Source organism: Oncorhynchus clarkii, chromosome 28, assembly GCF_045791955.1.
Source record: "Oncorhynchus clarkii lewisi isolate Uvic-CL-2024 chromosome 28, UVic_Ocla_1.0, whole genome shotgun sequence".
In the NCBI taxonomy this organism is placed as follows: Eukaryota; Metazoa; Chordata; class Actinopteri; order Salmoniformes; family Salmonidae; genus Oncorhynchus; species Oncorhynchus clarkii.
In genome coordinates, this window is record NC_092174.1 from 7,427,411 (window position 1) to 7,439,459 (window position 12,049).

At 39.7% G+C, this 12,049-nt stretch overlaps 1 protein-coding gene across 4 annotated transcripts in view; it reads right to left on the reverse strand.

The window, feature by feature from the left end:
* Positions 1–11,592, reverse strand: part of LOC139386971 (abl interactor 1-like) — a 51,913-nt gene extending 40,321 nt beyond the window's left edge. For all 4 annotated transcript variants that reach the window (XM_071132888.1, XM_071132886.1, XM_071132887.1 and 1 more), the window contains exon 1: positions 11,297–11,592. In XM_071132888.1, coding sequence (XP_070988989.1) covers positions 11,297–11,413 — 117 coding nt within the window. In that variant the 5' untranslated portion in view covers positions 11,414–11,592. The remainder of the gene's footprint in view (positions 1–11,296) is intronic.
* Positions 11,593–12,049: the final 457 nt, after the last annotated feature.

The following is a 12,049-nucleotide window of genomic DNA, read 5'->3' on the forward strand; positions in this document are numbered from 1 at the left end:
CGGCATTATGAACTTGACCCAGTACCAGGACATTTTAGATCAAAACCTGGCTGCCTCTGCCAGGAGGCTGGAACTTGGATGCAAGTGGATCTTCCAGCAAGACAATAATCCCATGAACACATCAAAATCCACAAAGAAATGGTTAATTGACCACAAAATCAACATTTTGCAATGTCCATCTCAGTCTCTGGACGTGAACCCGATAAACAAATTTTGCCCCCTATCTTTTTGAGATTTTTTATTTTCTTATTAAACAAGAATCTTTCTCTGAGCAATTGTATTAGTATAAAATAACGTTATCTTCTAAAAATGTTGAGCATACAATATACAGGTAACTGCCAATATAATGGAAACACTTGAGTAAATTAGGGATACAAAGTATATTGAAAGCAGGTGCTCCACACAGCAGGTGTGGTTCCTGACTTAATTTAGCAATTAATAACCCATCATGCTTAGGTCAAGTATTAGCTGGGCAGGCCATTATTTTGGCTACCATGGCTATGACCCCACAGGGTACGAGTGATCACTGAATAGTTTGATGAGCATGAAAACGATGTCATATGCCATGGCCGTCTCACATGCTGACTACACCGGGCGTGTGCACATGCGTGTGGGTGCGTCTACGTGCGCCATCGCTCGCATGTTGATTTTGTCCATTCACACCAGATGCGATCAAGACACATAGGTTGAAATATCAAAACAAAATGAACCAACTAAATTAATTTGGGGACAGGTCGAAAAGCATTAAACATTCATGGCAATTTAGCTAGCTACAGTAGCTTGCTGTTGCTAGCTAATTTGTCCTGGGATATAAACATTGGGTTGTTATTTTACCTGAAATGAACAAGGTCCTCTACTCCGACAATTAATATACAGATAAAAGTTAAACAGAGTTTGATTCTAGTAATCTCTCCTCCTTCAGGCTTCTTCTTCTTTGGACTTTATATGGCGGTTGGACACCAACTTTAAGGCGCATTACCACCACCAACTGGACTGGAGTGTGAACCTCAGTTCTTCAATCAATCACCCATGTGGGTATATGCTCCTAAAAACCAATGAGGAGATGGGAGAGGCAGGACTTGCAGCGTGTCAAGCATCACAAATAGAACCAAGTTTTAAGCTCATTGAAGCGCGCAGGCAGTGTGGATGCAATGATTGAATAACATGAATGTGTGTGGTCAGCATGTCAGTCACCAGGTCTCAACTCAATTGAACAATAATGGGATATTCTGGAGTGGTGCTTGAGATAGCCTTTTCCACCACCATCAACAAGACAACAAATGATATAATTTATTGCGGAAGAATGATGTTGCATCCCTCCAATATAGTTTCAGCCACTGTTCTGGCTAGTGGTGGACCAACACCCTATTAAGACACTTTATGTTGGTGTTTCCATTGTTTTGTCAGTTTCCTGTAGCTCTGTATTTGTATTATTAACTTTCTACAGTTTTTTTATTATCTTTGTCAATGGTGCCACTCATTTTGGACTGGGCTGTATATCAGCGGGGAACCAACAAAGCCTTCTAATAATTGTTGTATTTTTTAAATATCAATGTCTGAGAAAACTGAGGAGAAAAAGAGATCCAATCAGGATTTTTCTTTGGTGGTCTCTGGGGAGATACATCTAGGCAAAACTGTGTGTTTATATTTATGTAGCTTTGCGCTGTTGTTTTCACACCCAAAAAAATGTTGACACTTCCTGAATGTGATGTCATTGTGGGAAGGGGCTGTGTTTAAAAGGGGTACTACAAACTAACAGGGTAGAAAGTGAAATCAAGGACACAGAAAATATTAAATACAATAACAATAAATACAATCATCATAAAAAAAAACGTTTTTGATGAAAGATTTTAAGTAGGATTATAAAATAATGAAGAAAGATGTTTTATATTTTGTTATTTAATGGCTTATATTTCTCATAGAAGTTGATGAATAGCACCCGGGGACATGGCAAAAACATCTGCAACCACCAAAAACAAAAAGCATAAAATGTTCTTTGAGATACGTCCTAATATTTATACAATTATTTTACTTTTAGATCTGGGTGTATTGTTGTAAATTTTTAGATATTACTGTACTGCTGGGGCTAGGAACGCAAGCATTTTGCTACACCTGCAATAACATCTGCTAAATATGTGTATGCAACCACTAAAATTTGATTTGTGTGTTTATGGTAAACTTTATATTTAAAGTCTTTTGCAATCCACATTTTCACTAAATATGAGCCGATATTTCCTGCGGACCAAAAAGGCACCAGATGGTAGGAATGACAAATGATGTCATTGGTAGATTGAGCCTGCTGTCTGATCTAAAAATGAATGGAATCATGTTTTGTAACAATTATTGTGGGCTTTGTGTTTCGCAGATTGCACGATCACGCTAGCAGCGAGTAGATATGGTTCTCCTTGTTCAATTGAACCGTTGGACTTGTCTCAATGTTCCTATCTCCCAGGACATTGCAGGATATCTAGGTTGACTCATTATCCTAGTTTACAGGTTCACAGAAGCTATGTTACCATGCACTCCCTCTCAAAAAAAGATTGCAGTTTTGAAACTGCAGTAATATTGCAGTAACTTGTGACGACCCTCCCACTCTGTCTGCCGTATTCTGTCTTTGCTCTTGTTTCCTTATTAGGATGCCGGTGGGCGGAGTTGGGAGGGTCGTCAGCTTCATGGGAAACACCTGGGCCCGGTGTCTCCCAGGATAAATAGACCTCTTCCACATTCATGGAGGAGACTCTCTCCATGCAGACTCCTTTGTAGATTGTGTTGTGGTTCTTGGTGGCCTTTTGTTTGTTTGCTTTGGCACCTTTCAACACCCTGCATTATCACATTCATGCATGCAAAACACTCACTTACACTACTGATTACTGATTACACACACCATTGTATATTTTCCTTAGTTGCTTTAGTTAATAAATATATATTTTGTTATGCCTTATCTCCGTTGTCTCCCTTTTGTTACGGGCTTTGAGCCGGTTTGTGACAAACTGCAGTCGATTGTGGTGTTTTGGATTATACTGCACTCTAACTGCTGTTATCCTGTTAAATTACTTCAGTAAAAAAACGGTGTTATTTTGTACGCAGTATTTGCAGCATACTGCAGTTATACTGCACCCTAACTGCAATTCTACTGTTGTGTACTGCAGTTACACTGCACTCTGACTGCAATCTTATTTCGTAAGGGCCGTCTATCCAGGATTGCTAAATAATTCCTCTTTCCAAAAAGAGCTGGACGACGGTTGTTTTTGTTCATGTTCTTTGTGCTGTAGCTAACGTGTGTCTACGAGATGTCTCATATTCTACACCATGCTGCTACAGTAGGAATACATACCGTATTCAATGATTGCCCATGAATGTGTACTAGCATTTTTGTGTTTCCTCTCAGACAAAACCGCTTGGATACAAAGAAGTTTGTGACTCTCAAGATGAGCTGTGAAAGGTTCCATAACAACAATCTCCCCAGTATCAAAGTGACTTTGAACACCTCATTGCACCACCTAACACACAATATGCAAGTATTTCCTATGTAGAACTGTAGTATTTATTATGAGCATTAGTGGATACAGTAAAATAAAAAATATACTATGTCATACATTGTCATAACTGCCCCTGCATACTGCTTTGTAAACTCACCTCGGTCTCCAGAGTAAATAAGCCTTGTCTTGAATACAAGCCATGTCTACTTATTTGCTATTTTGACAGACTCATCTATTGAAGCATGTTCACTTGCCAACAAATTTCAGTTTGAATGATACACCAACTCCCTACATAATTTGTTTTTAGCAGTAAGACTGAAGCTAGTTTATCCAAATATATTTCACGAATATCACAATGTATTGAGCCAGAAGTTGAAGTCAACACTTTATTGATTTCATTTAGTCACTTGTAAAAAATAAATGTAAAAAAATATATATAAAATATATATATAAATATATATGAATATATATAAAAACACTATATGTACAAAAGCTAGCAACATCTATACCACATTGCAGTTTTGAGCATAATAGGCATTTTATATTATACTACTATATCAGTCAAACTGAATATGGATGTTGTGTTGGTTGAATGTTCCAAGCAGGTTCCAGAATGTTCTTCAGCTGATGAGCCTCTTCTTGTGTTGGGTAATGGCAGCTGGTTGAGCAGGCTTTGGCGCTGTGGCGATGTTGGCAGGGATGTTGGGTTTGGGAAGCTGTGAATCAGGCTCCTTGTTGACAACTGTCTGGTCCTTTCTGCACTCCACAGCCAGGTGTACAAGCCTCTCATACACTTTCTTCACCACCCACTGCTTCAACCTCTAGTGGTGCTGTTAAGCAGACAAGCACTGCCAACAATCGAGTGAATAGGCTAGAAAGGTATACTAACAGCCCCTCTCCCCCATGCCAAAGAATTGACTACAAGGGTGTGAAAGGTTTGAGGAGCTCTCGTCTTGTAGACAGTTAATTGTATCGGTGATTTTGTTTTCTCAAGAGGGTAGTGTACTTTCATAAATACCTTTGGCTGTCCTGGCTTGTTTCTAAGTAAGATGATGTTGAGCTTAAGCTTATTCCAGGCTGAGAGCTTTCATCCAATGGGTCTACAGGCGCTGTACTACTAAAGCTGGTGTTAAGGTCATCATCAGCAGGATTAGTCTGTAGGACACACAGTAGTGAGTGATAAGCCAACATTTTACTACTTTTCCCCCCATCAACACATGCTCAAACAAGGTACTATATCCACCCAACCCCCTCATGCCAATAGTTCATGCATACTAACCTTCACATACAATACCCACCCCAGTCAGTCAACCACACCATCCCCTCCTTACTAATGCATAATTTACTCCAATTTAGACTTCAAGCCTTGCATGAGTAATCAACTAAGACTCCACAATACAGAGAAAACTACAGTAGAAGTTGTAGCCTACTTGTAAACACACCAACTATGACAACAACATACAGACCATGTTAATCCCTAGCTCCAATATATTTGCTAATGCATAGAGTCATTGAAAGATTTAGTAGATTTTAGTAAGATTTTTCAAGGTGACTTACACTATTTCCTGGTGCTGAGCTTGATGCCTATGCAGATGTTGATGGGATCGGACTCTAAATAGAACAAAGTCACATTAGCCTCTGCGGTAGTTAGTTAGGTTACCGTAACCTAATGAAGCTAATGTCAGCTTGCAACGTTACAAATCACATTGCCAGATAGCAGCTGGCTAATTAAATTGATATGCTTTGGAATGTCTAGTCAGCGTATTATGAAAGCTAGATTTTGGTTGAGATACAGTGCCTTCAGAAAGTATTTATAATGTTGTGTTACAAAGTGGAATTAATTGTCATTTTTTGTCAACAATCTACACAAAATACTCTGCAATGTCAAAGCGGAAGAAAAAGTCTAATGTGTAAAAAAATGTAGAATCAAAAATAAAATACTAATATATTTTGATTACATAAGTATTCACACCCCCTGAGTCAATACATGTTAGAATCACCTTGGCAGCAATTACAGCTGAGTCTTTCTGGGTAAGTTCTTGAACAGTTTTCCACACCTGGATTGTGCAAAATATGTCTATTAGTCTTTACCCATAACATGATGCAGCCACCACTATGCTTGAAAAGTGGTACTCCGTAATGTGCTGTATAGGATTTGCCCCAAACATAACACTTTGTATTCAGGACAAAAAGTTAATTGTTTTGCCACATGCCTTGTTGCAAACAGGATGGATGTTTTAGAATGTTTGTATTCTGAACAGGCTTCCTTCTTTTAACTCTGTCAATTAGGTCAGTACTGTGGAGTAACTACAATGTTGTTGATCCAACCTCAGTTATCCTATCACAGCCATTAAACTCTGTACCCATTTTAAACTCACCATTTGTAAGGACAGATGCTGGGAGACGAGAAGCAAGTACAGGGAGTGAACATTTAATAAATAACTTGATAAAAAACAAAAAGGGACAGCTTCTGAACAGGGGAAACATAACGACAATATGCTGACACGGGGAACAAACTGAGGAACAGACAGATATAGAAGGGGCAATCAACAAAGTGAAGGAGTCCAGGTGAGTCTATATTGCACTGATATGGTGACAGGTGTGCGTAATGATGGGAAGCCGACATTTACGACATTTCAGCTTTTAATTTCTTATTATTTTGTAAAAATGCTTAAAAAAACATGAATCTACTTTGACATTATAGAGTACTGTGTGTAGGCCAGTGAAACAAATATATAATTTAGGCTGTAACATAACAAAACCAAGGGGTGTGAATACTTTCTGAAGGCACTGAAAACAAATGTAGTTCACTAGCTAGTTAGCTAGGTAACGTTAGCTACGTTACCTCAGCTTGACTTCTTTTCTGCTGCTCTGATGTTGGCTGATCGGATGCCTTCCTCTTCGAAGTGAAAGAGAAAATCGTTGGAACAGCATCACCTTTCAATGTTCGACGACATGGCAACCCCATCAGTTGCAGTTGAGAATTCAGTTCCTTTTCAAAATCCTCTGTCTGAAAGTGCTGGCTACAAACACTTTGATATTTCTCCCATAACTGGATACACCTCTACCGGGCAGTACTATGTCCTAAAATCTCTATGAATTCTGGATAATGTGCTTTGCTTACAACCAAGAAATGTAGCAGGCCCATTTCTACTGGTGCGCTCATATTTACGTGTAGTGAGGAAATGTAAAATTTTTATGACACATATGATATGTTAATAACATATTAACGGACATATATTGTGAAATAGAATAGCAGTGAAATTTCTCATTAAGTATTTTTTTGTTGTGGTGGGGACAGTAACATTAGAACTTTTAACAAAATTATACTTTAATTAACTCTTTAGGACCCATAGCGGCTGTCTACGGACTTTCTTTAAATTACTACAGCGGCCGGCGAATGGCCATATTTTTCTAACAATAATATCTGTGTCAATATCGCAAAATGAACTTGCTAACAACCTGTTGTCGTATTCGCGTGGCTGCTGTCATTTGACATTTCAAAGTTTTTTTACTTCATTACTCAAAATGACGCCGCCGAAGCGGACACAACATTTCACTGTGAAAGAGGCTGTATCTATATTGGTCGGTGATATGGATTAGGACACGTCTTTGTATTTTGAAAAGCAATGATGTCGAGGTGAGTGAAATAAGTAAACAGCAGATATATGTTTGGTGTTGTCTATGTTTGATGCTGTGAAAGTTGGGGAATAGCTCTCAGATTAACAAGTCCTGTCATGTCATGATAACTTGGTTGGTACAGGCAAGCACATCAGCGGTGGAGCTCGAATAATTGCTCTCCGTATCTTGGAAATAGTTGCCGTGTTTTGCTGTATATAGTCAGATAACTAGTTGGTTGTTTTGTCTTGTTTGTACCAATGTAATTCACAGATAAATGGCATGCTATAACTAGCTAGCTAACTAGTTAGTCTGTCAGGCAAGAAAAGTTGTGTGTAGCGGTAAATTTGGGCTGCGCTGAAGCGTCAACCTCAACTGTCACTTTCACCAGCTAGCCATACAGACAACCAGTTAAATAGCCTCCGAAATTAAGGCTAGAGTAATTTGTGATTTCTGTTGGGCTTAGGTTATGGTTTGTTATGTTTGCTAGGTGCAGATATTCGTAGGATATACAGTGCATTTGGAAAGTATTCAGACTTTTTCCACATTTTGTTACATTACAGCCTTGTTCTAAAATTGATTAAAAAAAATTAAAATCTCATCAATACCACATAATAACAAAGCAAAAATGATTTTTAAAATGAAATACCTTATTTACATAAGTACTCAGACACTTTGCTATGAGACTCAAAATTGAGCTCAGCTAAGTTCAATTGATTGGGCATGATTTGGAAAGGCACACACCTCTATAAAATATCCTACAGTTAACAGTGCATGTCAAGGCAAAAGCTCCGAGACAGGATTGTGTCGAGACACAGATCTTGGGGAAGGGTACGAAAACATTTCTGCAGCATTGAAGGTCCCCAAGAAAACAGTGGCCTCCATCATTCTTAAATGGAAGAAGTTTGGAATCACCAAGACTCTTCCTAGAGCTGCATGCCCGGCCAAACTGAGCAATCGGGGGAGAAGTGCCTTGATCAGAGAGGTGACCAAGAACCCGATGGCCACTCCGACAGAGCTCCAGAGTTCCTCTATGGAGATGAGAGAACCTTCCAGAAGGACAACCATCTCTGCAGCACTCCACCAATCAGGCTTTTATGATAAAGTGACCAGACAGAAGGCACTCCTCAGTATGAAAACAACTCTTCAGCCAGAATGCCAAAAGTCATGTCTGGAGGAAACATGTCGGTGGCAGCATCATGCTGTGGGGATGTTTTTCAGCAGCAGTGACTGGGAGACTAGTCAAGATCGAGGGAAAGATGAACGGTGCAAAGTACAGAGAGATCCTTGTAAAATACAAGCTCCAGAGCGCTCAGTACCTCAGACTGGGGCGAAGGTTCACCTTTCAACAGGACAACAACCCTAAACACACAGCCAAGAAACACGTGAGTGGCTTTGGGACAAGTCTCTGAATGTCCTTGAGTGGCCCAGCCAGAGCCCGGACTTGAACCCAATCGAACATCTCTGGAAAGACCTGAAAATAGCTGTGCAGCGACGCTCCCCATCCAGCCTGACAGAGCTTGAGAGAATCTGCAGAGAAGAATGGGAGAAACTCCCTAAATACAGGTGTGCCATGCTTGTTGCGTCATACCCAATAAGACCCGAGGCTGTAATCGCTGCCAAAGGTGCTTCAACAAAGTACTGAGTAAAGGATCTGAATACTTATGTAAAAGTGATATTTCAGTTTTTTTTTTTATATACATTTGCAAAAAATGTCTAAAAACCTGTTTTTGCTTAGTCAGTACGGGGTATTGTGTGTAGATTAATGAGGGGGGTGGAACAATTTGATCAATTTTAGAATAAGGCTGTTACATAACAAAATGTGTAAAATGTCAAGGGGTCTGAATACTTTCCAAAAGCACTGTACATTGCCTAGTATTCCTGTTATTAGACAGCTTAGCTGTCCTGTTAGGGTAGTAGATGCCTGTGCAGTGGAGCTCATATGATGAGTTCAATATTTGTTTACATTGCCAGCTAGCAAGTTGCGTGTTTTGTCCTGTTTCTACCGATGCATTTCATTTGAAAACTGTCCCTGCTTCGTAACTAATCAGCTAGCATTGGCTAACTCTGTAGTTAGTCTGTCAGGCAAGAAAGTTGATTGGAGGAGAGAGATAAGAGTGTGTGTGTGTGTGTGTGTGTGTGTGTGTGTGTGTGTGTGTGTGTGTGTGTGTGTGTGTGTGTGTGTGTGTGTGTGTGTGTGTGTGTGTGTGTGTGTGTAACTGTATCACACAATTTATTATGGAAACCCTTTATTAGCAAGAGTGAATGTGTATGGTTGAGAAAAAGAGAGAGGAAGGAAGAGAGACAGGGAGAGAGAAAGATTAAGTTCCTGACCACAATTGTATCATATTTGTTGCTCCTCTCACTCTGTTAATCTAAGTCAATGGAAGTGATGTGGAGAGTCAGGGCTCAGCAGAAAAAGGCAGGGAGGAAGAGGAGTTAGAGATGATTGGAGGGATAGAAATGTGGAGCCGTTGCCTGGCTATTAGTAAATCCTCTTAGATGTAAAGACCTGCATGGTTCTGGTATCTGTTCCGACTGACATTTTCGCTTATAAATTGATCTGTGGACGCAGTCGATTAAAAATAGCTTGCCTTGAGCTATACCCCTAGGTCAGGTGGAAACAATATATTTCCTGAGCCCTGAGCCAGTGTAATGTAGGATGTGAAATCTGAAACCACTTGAAGCTGGGATGTCCCTTCTCGCATTTAATTTGCTCTTCCGACTGTCCATCCACTCCTGGCTGAACCCTACATCCTAGCCACTGACATCGCACATGCATGTAATCTTTATATCATAATGCTCTTCTGCTGCACTGTTTCATCACGGTACTCCATACAGAGGTCGATTTATAGCCACTAATCTAAAATAATTCATAGATTTTAAACAAAAAACACTTTCTGTGTCCTAGACAGACACGATTAATAGGATATGAAATGCGATTTCCTAACGAATTCAGAAAGCCGAGCTAGAGCTCTGTGAGACGTTCAAGTCGATGGGACAGACGTTTTGATCAATAGAGGCCTTTAGAAAACATGCACATTTTCTCTTACACTAAACATACAAATTGGTATTTTACAGTTAGAAGGAAGATTAAATCATATAGTTAGTCATTTTATAATTTGATTCTACTATATTTAGAAAGCACACAAGTAATTTCATGCCTTATTCATACAGTTTTGTTGAATAGGAAATACATATAATATTTCATATTTTTGTAATCATATTTGTACAGTGACAACAGCTCCCACCGTTTCAGTAGACCACTACTAGGGCGCAATTCAACTATTCAAATTATCTGAAAGACGGAGGATGAAACAAGTGTATAGGACTACGCTTTATCCATCAATCTGGAATGACTGGTACCACGATGCAGTCCCTTCTTTCGGGTAATTACAATTCAGGCAGCCTCAACCAAGTCGGGCAATAGATTTGATAAATGGTAGTTTATACACACATACGTCGCTTGCACAGAAACCTATCCAGGGGCAAAAAACTGCTATACCTACCAATTTCTAACTAATGTTAAGCTAGGCACACTGTCGGTAAAAAACTAAAAAACAAAGACCAGTCACGCATTTATTACATGCATGATACAGAATGATGGGAACTGCTTTGCAGGCTCTACTGTGCTGCTCTCAAAGGCATATAGTACATTGGTGGAAACTGCAGTAGAGCGACCATTATTGCCCTAGTAACACCATTCGGCGACGAACGATGCCAATAGACATTAAGCCTATAATGAAGAAACGATTCAAACCATTTGACCTATTCGATATCCTAGGTTTGGAAAGCGATACATTTTTTTTTTGCCCTGGCTACAATTGTAATAGCATTGCCTAGGCTACAGTTCTAGCCTACCTATCAAAGAGAACGACACACCCTCTGAATAGTCTTCAGCAGCTTTGTAAATGCATATCAAATAGCTGGTTTAGAATGGTCGTAAGAGTAGACAACCATCCGAACACGGCTGTTATAGGAGAATAGAGTCCGCGACTATAACCACAGTTTCAGCATATAATGATGAGGTAGGCTTTTCTTTTTTTTTTACATTGCCAAAGCCTGTTTAAATAAGAGTTAAATATCCATGTTTAGCGGTCATTGGTCTCAGAGACACATTTCCTGTCTCCGGTTTCACACAGTTTTATAACATTACTAATACGACGAATTCCGCATATAATTCAAATGTTTATCCTTACCTGTACATAATTGTTTTCACAGTATTCTGCAACCCTCGACAGATTTTGGTAGCTTTCCACGAGTGCTCGTTTACCGGCTGGAATTTCTTCCTCTAGCAACATTTGTAGCTCTGCCATCTTATATCCCTCTGCATTTCCTTTCTTTCTTTCTTTTCAATGAGGCCAAGCGTTGTGGCTTTCCGTGTGGTGAGAGAGAAAGGGGCTCTCCGCCTGGTATTGTGAGATTTCTGGCCTCGATTTTATAACTGTCCCAAAAATTATACGCGCTCTGGGGCTCGTTGTTAAATGTGATTGGTTCAAATGCTGCATCGATTAGTTGTTGACCAATTGAATTTCAGTGCGATATTCGCTCGTGAACCTAAACCCAAAAGTGATGAAGGGTGATGTACAATGCGGTCTAGTGATACAAAGTAGCCTATCCAGTGTTCCATCGATGGCACGCAGCTTTTGTTGCATTCTATATGCTACAATGTAACATTTTGTCCTTGTGCGTGTGTATCAAAAATATATATATATTTTTTAAGGTAAGCACAACTGAGATGTTCCAGTCAGCCACAGATTATCCGTTATATTGAACAGAGATACTCAAGTGGCAGCTCTAACAATGAATATACGCTTCTTTAAAAATGGAGGGCAGTCGGAAGGAGGCAAGAGCAGGTGGGACCATTCTAGCCAATGAGAGGGCAGATACGCGTGTGAACAACAGGCCCAACTCAGATATTAAGTGTTTTTTTCTCAAAGTTGCCGGGATGT